The 12,142-nt window shown below is 39.3% G+C and overlaps 1 protein-coding gene across 6 annotated transcripts in view; it reads left to right on the forward strand.

Annotated features, from left to right (window-relative positions):
• Nucleotides 1-12,142, forward strand: part of Tmem87a (transmembrane protein 87A) — a 48,833-nt gene that overhangs the window by 2,375 nt on the left and 34,316 nt on the right. For 5 of the 6 annotated variants that reach the window (XR_005285399.1, XM_038330038.1, XM_038330040.1 and 2 more), the window contains exons 3-6: nucleotides 4,460-4,545; nucleotides 9,136-9,249; nucleotides 11,819-11,872; nucleotides 11,957-12,001. Coding sequence is in view for 5 of the 6 variants with exons in the window: in XM_038330038.1 (XP_038185966.1) it covers nucleotides 4,460-4,545; nucleotides 9,136-9,249; nucleotides 11,819-11,872; nucleotides 11,957-12,001 (299 nt within the window). In the remaining variant the exon portion in view is untranslated. The remainder of the gene's footprint in view (nucleotides 1-4,459; nucleotides 4,546-9,135; nucleotides 9,250-11,818; nucleotides 11,873-11,956; nucleotides 12,002-12,142) is intronic. The other variant, XM_038330042.1, reaches the window with a different exon arrangement.

A 12,142-nucleotide genomic window follows, 5' to 3' on the forward strand; every position in this document is an offset into this window, starting at 1 on the left:
ATTTTAAGTCCATAAATTTAATAGCTTGACACTGTTTAGATACAAACATTTAGTATAACTGAATTCATAATATAAATGACATTCAGAATACATGTATATATTTTTGTTTTGTTTTTCAGTTTAATGTGTTATGTATAGATACACGATTATTTGTAGCTTATATTACGTATTTGTATTATATATTACATACTGAATATATAATCTATTGGATTCATATGTTGACTATAATGCTATTCAGAATGTATATATGTGTGTTTATGTATGAAAATTATGTATATATTTAATTACATTACAGCTGTATTATATTTAATTTTGTTGGTTGGTTGCTTGCATCATTTTTAAATCTGTTCTGAGTCAGAAGTATCATTGGTTTTACTCCTGTGTGCTTGTTAGCTGTTTACTGAAAATTAGCCGAGGTTTGTCGGGCTGCTGGCTCAGATACTCAGTAGATCTTCTGTTTGCCAAGGGAGTGTTTAAGCTTCCAGGAACAGTGAGTTCAGGGATATTACCAGGAAGTTGGGATTGTGTAGAAGAAAACCAGTTTGTCTAGTGAGATGCCTGCAGGATCTGGAGCTAAATGTCCCATGTGCACTAAAGCCTCCCTTTTAGTTTTGAAATGTTATTTTCGGAATTAAATGTTCATGGGTTGCTCTGTTTTTGAGATAGGGATAAGTACTCTATTTATATCATCACTGTAATATCTACATTGTTCGTTTGAAACAGGGTCTCACTAGGTAGCCCAAGGCCAGTCTTAGGGCCCAGTTTCTTAAGTATTAGGATTATTGGCACGAGCTACTATGCCTTGTTTCATGTGTGTTTTGGACATACCTTTCTCCCTGAAAATGCAATAAAATCATAGTTGAGTGATTTTATTCTTTTTATTTAATAAGTAGTTGTAAAATAACTACTGTGAGCTTAGTACTCTTGGATACTAGAGAAGTAGAAAAATTCTCTCATTGAGCTTACACTTTAGTGGGAGTGAAAAGAGAGGTAAAATTTATATGATAGACTTGTGATGGTCAGTTTTAGTTGTCAGCTTAGCACAACTCAGAATAACTTGGGAAAAGAATCTCAATGAGGGTTGTCTGGATCAGGTTGGTCAGTAGCCATGTCTGTGGGGGGATTGTCTAGTTATGTTAATTGATAGGGGATGTTCCAACATAAATATAGGCAGGACCATTCCCTGGGTTTGGGTCCTGAGTTGTGTAGGAGTAGAGAAATCTGAGTTGAACAGCATGAATGCATGCATTGATTCCTCTTTGCTTTCGGATGTGGATGTGCTGAGTAGCTGCTTCAAGTTCCCGATGCCGGTGATGGACTGATACAAACCTCTCTCCTCTGAGTTGGTTCTTGTCAGGATTTTGTATCTAGCCAAAGAAACAACACTAGGACAATACTACAGCCATGAAAATATCTCTTAACGACTTAAATTCGATTAGAACCAATTGACTCTTGTTTTGTGAGGTTGGTTTACTTGTTTACTCATCGCTGTGAGACGTGGAAGGATGTAGTTGCTTAGCGTAGTTTGATGGTTTGTTCTGTGCTCCTGTTATGTACAGTCTTCTAGTTTGTTCTTGACCTATTGTATTTTACCAGGTTTAACAATCTGCATATTAAAAATGTCTACATTTTGTTGTTTTGTGGAAGATCCGAGGTTCCTTAAATTTTGTTTTTTATTATTTGTTATTCTGTAGTTTCTCATATTTACCATCTCTGATTTTATGGTGTGGCTTCCATAGCTCAGGTGGGACCATGTTTTTTGTCTCAGGGCTTGTCATTTAGAGTTCTGAACATTGTACCGGTCCTTTAACACGTAACTTACTTTTATGTTTGCAACAAAATTGCCAGCAAATCTTTCTTTAGGACTTAAAAATTACATTATTTACTTACCTTATTTGTGAGTGCAGGCATTCCATGGTGTATGTATGGAAATCAGAGGGCAGTTGGCTGATGTCACTTGTCTCCTTCCACCACATGTGTCCTTTGGCCAGAGCTCGGCTCTTTAGACAGACTCCCTAACCCATCTTGTTGTACCTGTTTTCTGACTTTAAACTAATATACCCTATCTTTCTGTGTTCTCCTGTTAGTAGCCAGCTGATCAAATTTTTTTTTGTATACCAATAGAGCTCTGCAAAAACATTTTAGTCATTAAAAAAATTAGTTTAGGGGCTGGAAAGGTGGCATTAGCTGCTCTTCAGAAGACCCAGGTTTGATTCCAGCACCAATATACCAGTTCACAATCATTTGTAATTCCAGTTCCAGGCATCTGACACCCTCTTCTGACCTTCCTGGGCATTAGGCTCATAAGGGGTACACAAAAAAAACAGGCAAAATGAACATACACAAAAAGTAAAAAAATTAAAAGTTGGTTGAGAAAACAATTTAAAACAAAGCTAAGAATTTTTAAATTTTGTTGCTTTTATTTTTATCATCTTAAACATTTAATTAATTAATTACTGTTTGCTTTTTGAGACGGGGTCTTTTTAGGTAGCCTTGGCTGTCCTGGAGCTTACTATGTAGACCAGGCTGGCCTGGAACTCATCGAGATCTGATTGCCTCTGCCTCCTAAGTGTTTGTATTCAAGATGTAGGTTATAACCTCCTGATTGCATCTTTTGCTCTGAATGAAAGTAAATTCCTGTGGTTGGAGTGATAGGTCAGTGGTTAAGAGCACTTGTTCTTGCAGAAGACCCAGGTTCAGTTCCCAGTACCCCAGGTGGTGGTTCACAACTGTTCATCATTCTAGTTCCAGGATACATATGATATGCAGTCATACATGTGAGGTAGAACATACACATAAAGTGAATAAATCTAAGAAAAAAAAGTAGATTTCCTAAGTATAGTCATACTTATTCATGTTACACTTGCAAAACGTAAGGAATCTTTAGTATTTTTTCTTCCTCAGCAGAAATCAAAGAGGAAGTTTTAATTAGATGTTTCTTTTGTTGTGAACAAAAGTAAATTCTTAAATGCAGTCATATTTTTTATTTTTATTCTTTTGTGTGTTTGTGTTTTGTGGTTGTTTTGTTTTTTCGAGAGTCTCATGTAGCTGAAGTTGGCCCTGAATTCCTGATCCTGCTCACACCTGCCAAGTGCTAGAATTCCAGGCAGCAAGCAGAACCCACTGCCATCATGTTTATTTTTGGTTTGTTTGCACAGAGGAGTCTGTAGTATCTTGTCCCGCCTCTCAGGACAGTTGGGTTTACCTTCTTACATCTTTAGGCTGGCACTTGGGTTCTTTAGAATAATTGTGTTCCAAACTATGTGGGATTTTGTTATGTGTTTATGTACGATGGTGTGTATATGTTCAGGTATTTGCACAGGTGAGCCTGTGCAGGTCAGAGAAGGATGCCAAGTGTCGTGTTGTATCTGTTGGTCTCCACTTTGTTTCTTTGAGACAGGGTCTCTCGAACCTGGAGCTAGGCTGGTGGAATCAACAAGTCTAGATAGGGCATCATAACAGATCCTTGGAATTGGAGTGGCAGACAGCCATGAGCTACTTACCATGTGGGTGCTAGAAACTGAACCTCAGTTCTAACTGCTGAGTCATTTCTCCAGCCCCTTTTATGCATTCTTGCTGACTTTCAAGGCCCAAGCCATGAGTATTCTCTCAGTGGATCTCTTTAAAACACCATTTAACAATCATGAATATTATGCTATCCCTGATACTGTTATATTGTATTTCTCCAGTAAGATTGTGACCTTTTTTAAAAAAGATCTTTGATCATTTGCCTTTCTCCATTCTATTCTTAACCTAACTATTCAACTTTTTTTTTTGGTTTTTCGAGACAGGGTTTCTCTGCAGCTTTAGAGCCTGTCCTGGAGCTAGCTCTTGTAGACCAGACTGGTCTCGAACTCACAGAGATCCGCCTGCCTCTGCCTGGGATTAAAGGAGTGCTGGGATTAAAGGCGTGCGCCACCACCGCCCGGCACTATTCAACTTTTGTATATGTGTGTTCTGCTTGGTAAATACATGAATAATAGAAGTATAGTTTTAGATTAGGATTGCCTTATCTTGCCCAGGTTTTTCTCAATATAGATCAGAGGTTTGGGACATAGAAATAGACCTAAATTTCCAAAAGAGTTAAAGAAAGAAAATCTGCTTAGCTACCGTTTCTGAAGGAGCAGTGACACTATCTAAAGGTTACTTGGGCATCTGAGCACGCTAGCTCACTCCTGTAATCTCAACACTTGGAAGGCTGAGATGGAGGGATGAAAGTGAATTTGAGGCCAGCTTGGGCTGCACAATGAGATCCTGCCTCAAAACAAACACCAAAAAAGAAAGAACAAACACTTACTTCTTTTTGCTTGTGTGACTTGATTTCCTTGTGTTTAAAGAAGGAATATTGAATATCCCAGTTTAGGGTGGAAAATAAATAGGCCATAGGTTAATAGAGAAATGCTGGAGGAATGCTTCTTTTGGAATTCTCTTGTATTTACAATTATTTCTTCTTTCATAGTTGATGGAGAGCCTTGTGATCTGTCTTTGAATATAACCTGGTTTCTGAAAAGTGCTGATTGCTACAATGAGATCTATAGCTTCAAGGTAAAGAATTTGAAAATACAGACTTTTCCTGGTACTTAATGATCATCTGACCCCAACCTCTTAACTTTATGGAAGAAAGAGTAGTGTGTAGTTATGGAACAGCGGAGCTGAAACTATAGAGCATTTGGCCCAGTCTTCAGACTGTGTCAGCAGTTCTCAGGCTTCCTGTCTCAGAATTCATATCTAAAAACTGTGGCTGGGTCTGGTGGTGCCCGCCTTTAACCCCCGCACTTGGGAGGCAGAGGCTGACAGGTCTCCAGGTTTCAGCCAGCCTGGTCTACATAGTGAATTCCAGGACAACCAGGGCTACACAGAAAAACCCTGTCTCAAAGAACAAAAACCAACCAAACAACAAACAAAAAATTGTGGACTCAGAAAGCCTTTGTTTTTCAATTTTTTAAAACCCTCACGTTTACTGTTAGTGTATTTGCGCACATGAGCCACAGCATGAATGTGGATGTCAGAGAATAACTTGAGGGGGTCAGTTTTCTCCTTCCACTGTGTGGGTTCTAGGGGTTGAACACAGGTCACCAGGCTTGGCAGCAGATTCCTTTACTTGCTGAACAAATGTTTGATCCTCTACAAGGCTTTTGTTTCTGTAGTTTCCCCTTTTAAAAATTAAAACAAGGCCTAGAGAGATGGCTCAGTGATTAAGAGGACCTGAGTTCAGTTCCTGGTACCCACATACCAATTTACAATTATCTGTAATTTCACTTCCAGGGTATCTGACTCCCTCTTCTGGTGTCCACAGACAGACACTTGGTGCACAGATATACATGTGGCAAAAACACCCATACACATAAAATAATAAAATAACTTTTAAAAAGATAAAACAAAATATTAAGATATTATTTTAAAGTAGTAATAATAAACTCATAAGATCTTGTCTCAAAAAAAAATTCCAGAAGAGTAGTATTGTTTTGTGATCTTGTTAGATGTCTTTAACTAAAATCTGGCATGACAGAAGACAGATTTTTTTTCTTCCATCTTTATTTATTTAAAAAAAGAAGAAGAAAAGAAAACAAACTATCTCCCTTCATTACACAAACCAATCTAAGTTCCCACTCCCTCCCCTCCTCCCATTCCCTCCACACACCCTCCCATCTTACCCCCATCCGGTTCTCAGAGAGGGTAAGGCACATTGCTTTGGGGAAGGTCCAAGGCCCTCCCTACTATATCTAGGCTGAGCAAGGTATCCATCCAAAAAGAATAGATTCCCAAAATGCCAGTGCATGCTGTAGAGATAAATCCTGGTGCCTCTGCCAGTCCAGTGGCCCCTCAGTCTGCCCCAGCCATGCAACTGTCACCCACAGTCAGAGGGACTAGTTTGGTCCTATGCTTGTTCCTTTCCAGTTCAGCTGGAGTTGGTGAGCTCCCATTAGCTCAGGTAGACTGTTTCAGTGAGTGCGCCCATCATGGTCTTGACCTCCTTGTTCATATTCTCATTCCTCCCACTCTTCAGACAGCTAGATTTTTGTGCTTTGTTCTTTACTTAGTCCTGAAATAAATTGCTTGAAATATTTGTTGAAAAAAAATCTGAATTTATAAAGATACATGGTTAGAAAAGCGAATGGTATTTTAATGACCTTTTTATGTAGTTGGGATGTCCTTTGTTTTATGCCACAACGTTTTATTGGCATTTCTTAAAGGTTAATTGTAATGCAGAAATAAAATTCTATTAATGAATTGAATAAGTGTTTTTAAAAATCTGCAGTGATTAAAGGACCAACCGTTGGGGAGGTGTTCCCCTCTCCGTAATTCTTGTCCACAGAGTTACTGAAATTTCCTGGACATGAAGCTGTATCTTTCTGTTCCATTCCCTAGCAGTAGAGTGTCCGTTTTATAATATAAATGTGTGTGTTTATTGTACTTTTAAAGATTTTATTTTTAGTTTATGTGTATGGGTGTTTTGCCATCGCGTATATCTGTGTACCTCATGTGTGCAGTACTCTTGAAGACCAGAAGAGGGCACCAGATCCTCTGGAACTAAAGTTTCAGACAGCTGTGAGCTTGCATGTGGGTTTTGGGTATTGAATCTGGGTTCTTCGGAAAATCAGCCAGTGCTCTTAACTTCTGAGCTCTGCTCTGCCTGATTTTATGTCTGCTGGGGATATAACCCAGGGCTTCATTCATGCTAGGTAAACCCTGCCAACTAAGCTCCATCCCCAGCTTCCGTATTGAAGTTTTATAGGAGCGTTTGACCATGTTCGTTATATAACATTGGTGTGAATCTTAGTGTTAAGAGCTTATATTGATCTATATTGCTCTTGCAAAGGACTTGAATTTTGTTTTCAGCACCCAGTCATACTACTCAAAAGCACCATAACTCTAACTCCAGGAAATCTAAAACCCTAGTTTTCATGGCACTTCTAGATCTACGCATGGTTACAGATATTTCACCATACACACACACACATGCACGCACGCATGCACACAAATATGTACACAAATACACATATATACACATACATATACGTGTATCTTGTCTTCACAAGACATACAAATACTTATTTTGGACTGCTACAAGATAAAAGTATGGAGAAGGGCTGGAGAGATGGCTCCACAGTCAAGAATATAGTATGCACTGCTCTTACAGAGGCCCTGAGTTCATTCCCAACATCCACCCAGCTCACAGTCAAGCTGCCTGTGACCCCAGCTTCAGAGGATCCAAGGCTTCCGGGGGCATCATGTGTACATAACCATACACAGACACATACATATGTACACATAATTGTTTTTAAAGTATGGAGATATTCATGATAATTTTTATGACTATCAGAAATGGGTTATGATTGGCAACAACAGCTTTACATTCTAAGCTTATGAACATAAATTATCTTTTATAGATTTTGTTAATTTGATCAAATAACCGTGAGGTTAAAAAACCGTTTCTATCTGAAAATTTACTAGTCTTCCCAGAATTGTTAGAGAATTACCTTTTTGTGAGTCAGGGACTATAATTCTGTATCTTATTTTAAAGATTTGTTTATTTATTTGTATGTGTGCTTACACGTGTGTATATGCCAGGGGAGAGTGTCACACTTCTGGAGCTAGACTTAGAGGCTGCTGAGCCACTCGGTATGTGTCCTGGGAACCAAATGTGGGTTTTCTGGAACAACAGCAAATGTACTTGCCCCAGAATTCTGTACTGTAGAGTTTAATTTTAGATTCTTCTTTTAAAATATTGTGTGTCAGAGGACAACCTGTGAGCGTCAGTTCTCTACCTCTACCACATGGGCTCTGGGGCTTGAACCCAGGCCATTGTATGTGGTGGCAAAAGTCTAACTGCTGGGCCATCTAACTAGTCTCCTCTTACCGTTACTGTCGTTTTTGTTGTCAGGTCCTTTAGTCAGCAAGGACACGGCACCATCCCTTTCTAGGCATGATTTGTAAAAATTTTTTTTTTGCATTTATTTGGTTTACTGTTTTATGTATATGAATGTTTTACCTACATGTATGTATGTACACCACGTGCATGCCTGGTGTCTGAGGGGTCAGAGAGAGTGTCAGATCCCCTGGGACTGGAGTTATAGACAATTGCATGCTTCGTGCGGGTGCTAGGAATTGAACCTGCAACTTCTGCAAGAGCCACAAGTCATTTTTAGCCACTGAGCCAACTCTCCTGTCCCTCAGGCATGATATTTATCTTGAAAAGGGGCATATGCTAATGTTTTTAGAACTGCAGAAAGCAACACTGAAAACAGACTGTGCTTATGGTTTCCTGTGATAGGAAGCTGGACACCCTCTGTTCTTTTATAAGACGAGGCAAATATGGGGAAATTGCATTTTCTCATTATCTTGACCTGAATTGTTTCTTGCCCTTCACTGCCACATGCAGAGACATCCTAATTTTAGATTCTTGAATACTCTTATATAGTCTTTTGCTTGCACATGTGTGTGTGCATGTGCATACACACATGCATGTGTTTGTGTGTGTCCCAGCACACTGTGGAGGAGGTTAGGAAGGAAGCTTTTCGGAGTTGGCTCTCCTTCCACCGTGGATTCTAGGGATTGAGCTCAGGTTGTCACACATTCCCTTCTGAGCCATCTTGCTAGCCATCATGTAATCTTTCATGAGAGAGGGCGAGAGGGAGAGAATGTATGTGTATGCACTTGTGTGCCTGTGCATATCCAGGCGCTTATGTGTGCAGGCTAAAAGACAGCTTCAGGTGGTGGTCAGATGCCCTCCACCTTGTGTTCTCAAAACAAGGTCTATCATTGGCCTGGATCTCATCAAGCAGGCTAGACTGGTTGGCCAACCAGTGAGTCCCAGGACCATCTCATCAAGCAGGCTAGACTGGTTGGCCAACCAGTGAGCCCCAGGACCCTGCCTGTCTCCGCCTCTCATACACTAGGATCACAAGGACTGCCCTTTACATCCAGCTTGTTTTATATGGGTTCTGAAGCTTGGCGTCACGGTTTGGCTTTGTGCTTTTAAGACAAGAACTTTTTGCACTGAGCCATGTCCCTGGGCCTCTCCTATTGGTTGTTAAAGTGGCAGTTTTAGTTGTACTACAGTTTGATTCTTTGTTGTCCTCTAACCTGATTTGCAACTGGTAAGCTAAAACTGTATCTTCCTTGTTTTTCTAGGCAACTGAAGTAGAGAAATATTTGGAAAATCTCAAGGACAAAAAAGGCTTGTCTGGGAGATACCAAACGTCATCAAGATTATTTCAGAACTGTAGTGAACTCTATAAAGCCCAGGTAACCTCTGACAGTGGTTGGAAGAAAATAGACGAGGTGAAAAAAGTAATGTCTGAATTTCTCCTATGGCCTTTGTTTATATGGTAGTTCGTTCTTCTAGAAGAGATCTTAATCCTGTTAAGAAGATTGCTGTGGTCTGTGTTATCAGCAGATTCTTGTGAAAGTTACGTTGCTGTATTTCTTAATGTTGGATTGGGTAGCTTTGAGTTCATTCATGCTGTGCAGTTATCACTGTCCCTTGTCACTGTCGTCCTGCTAACCCAAACTCGGTACTCACTCAGGAGTCAGTCATCTCCTCTTGCGCCTCATTGTCTGCTATTCTGCTTCGTCCCTATGAATGTGACAATCCTGGATACTTACTTCATAGAGGCATTTGAGTTTTTGATCTTTTTGATATGGACTTTGTGTTTTCTAGGATCTTCTGTGTTATAGCATGTACCCAAACTTGATCCCCTCTTAGGGCTAAATTCTGTTATATGTACATAGCGCATTTTATTTATCTACTCATCTGTTAATGGTCATTTAGCAAAACAAATTTTAATTCTCTTATTTAGTTGATATGTCTTCAGATAATCAGAGGTTTTAGATTTTATTATATATCTTAAAGGGCATTGCTACTTTATGATTGAATTTTACACCTTTGTGTAAAGAAGAGTGAATAATATATAGAGAGGTAAATAATAATATGATTCTACATTTATTAATGATTACAAAATATGTAATCTCATGAATACTATTTTTATTTAAAATTCTAATTTTTTAAAGTTTGTGAACTTTGTGTGTGTGTCTGTACAAGCCTATACTGTGTGTATTGGTGTGCTTGTCCATACATGTGCATGTAGAGGCCAGAGATTGACATCAGGCTGTCTTCATTCACTTTTCTCCCTTATTTCACATAATTTTACTGTAGTTTATGAGACAGTATTGCTCACTGTACCTAGCACTTGCTATTTTAGGAAGATGGGGTGGCAAGTAAACCTCTGGGATCTACTTGTCTCTGCTTTCCCCATCTTGGGGTTACATACTACATCACCATGCTTGGCTTTGTATGTAGCTGCTGAATCTCCAAACTGGGGTCCTCATGCTTGAGCATCAAGCACTTTTCCCACTGAGCTATTGCCCAGGCCTGAAATTCATTTTTTGTCCTTTAGAAACAGGAGCTAACACGGTATTTGGATGGAAATTTTTTAGTGTGTAGACAAGCTTTAGAGGTATTGAAAAGTTATTGTTATTGGGGTTTTGTTGTTGTGTGTTCTGTTTTCGAGGCAGGTTTTTCTCTGTGTAGCTCTTGCTGTCCTGGAGCTCACTCTGTAGACCAGGCTGCCCTCACAGAGAACCGCCTGCCTCTACCTCCCGAGTGCTGGGTTTAAAGGCATGCTCACCACCGCCAGGTAGTTCTTGTTATTGTTAACAGCGGCTTCACTCTGTCTTTGTTGCATTTGCTTAGATATGTTTAGCAAACTGCTGTACAGTAGCATATAGTTCAGCAGAGGTAGATTTTCTGTTCAGTCACTAAAGTAATGGATAGAAGACTGTAATTTAATAACAGATAAACGAATGAAGTAATTGATAATTAAATTGTGAGTTTTGTCTTAGTTTAGACTTTATGGAGTAAGTAGGAAAAGAGAAGTTTTAAAATGCTTCAAAATTGATGGCAAACAGAAGTGTAGAAGAAGCTGGGGGCAGGCCTGCTTTTCGTCCCGCCCGGCTCCCGCACAACTAGCTTTACACCCGAAATAACAACACACAAATTGTATTCATTTAAACACTGCCTGGCCCATTAGCTCTAGCCTCTTACTGGCTAACTCTCACATCTTGATGAACCCATTTCTATTAATGTGTATCACCACTTGACTGTGGCTTACTGGCATGAGTCTAACCACCATCTGTCCTGGGTAGGAGAAGCATGGCATCTGCCTCACTGCCTTCTTCCTCCCAGCATTCTGTTCTGTCTTCCCCACCTACCTGTGTTCTGATCTATCAGGCCAAGCAGTTTTCTTTATTAATTAACCAATGAAAGCAACAGATAGATAGAAGACCCTCCTACATCACAGAAGAAACTGTGACATTGAGTAATTTATTATCTTTTGTTCTTTAAATTCATTCCTTCAACTGGAAGGGTTAGTTGGATTTGATTGTAAAAAGCTACTTGCTGCATCCTGTTACTCTCAGGTCTGTTGTCTTTCCAGAGTCATAGGGTACACTGTCTTCCAGTCTATTGTAAACATTGAATTGTACAATTCAATTACTGAGGAAGGAAAATACCTCAACTACTGATGATTTTAAGCTTCGTTTTGTTGATTGGAATGAGAGGGACTCTGCTGACCTTCTCTGCTCCACACACATGGCTTCTGTCAAGGCTTTGGTATTCTGGGTTACCTTCAGCGTGGAAAGACTAGGGCCAGTTGGGGTCATGTTATGCTTAGCAGGGTTTTCTTGTTTGTAATTAATTGTAAGTTTTGTTGTCTGTTGATGCTGTTACTATTTTTTTTACTGTATTATATGTTTTTCATTAACCATTTCTAGGTATTTTGAACTTTTAGTAAAAAAATATTTATTTTTTTTATAGAGCTTTTCTGGGGATTTTATGCATCGACTCCCTCTTTTAGGAGAAAAACAGGAGGTAATTATTTTTCCTTACATATTTCTGAGAACAATGTAAAAACTGAAGTAATTTTCTGTCTTCTTTCTCTTTTTTTAATTGAAGGCTAAGGAGAATGGAACAAATCTTACCTTTACAGGGGACAAAACTGTAAGTATTGGAGCATTTGGGGCATTAGCGTGTATGCTTGATGTTCAGATAGTTTTCTTTTGGTGTTGTAACATTTAAGATGGAAATCAAGACCAGAAACTGCACACCAAAATGGTGGTAATGGTTGTTTCTAGATTACAC

This window comes from Arvicola amphibius, chromosome 5, assembly GCF_903992535.2.
Source record: "Arvicola amphibius chromosome 5, mArvAmp1.2, whole genome shotgun sequence".
NCBI classification, from domain to species: Eukaryota; Metazoa; Chordata; class Mammalia; order Rodentia; family Cricetidae; genus Arvicola; species Arvicola amphibius.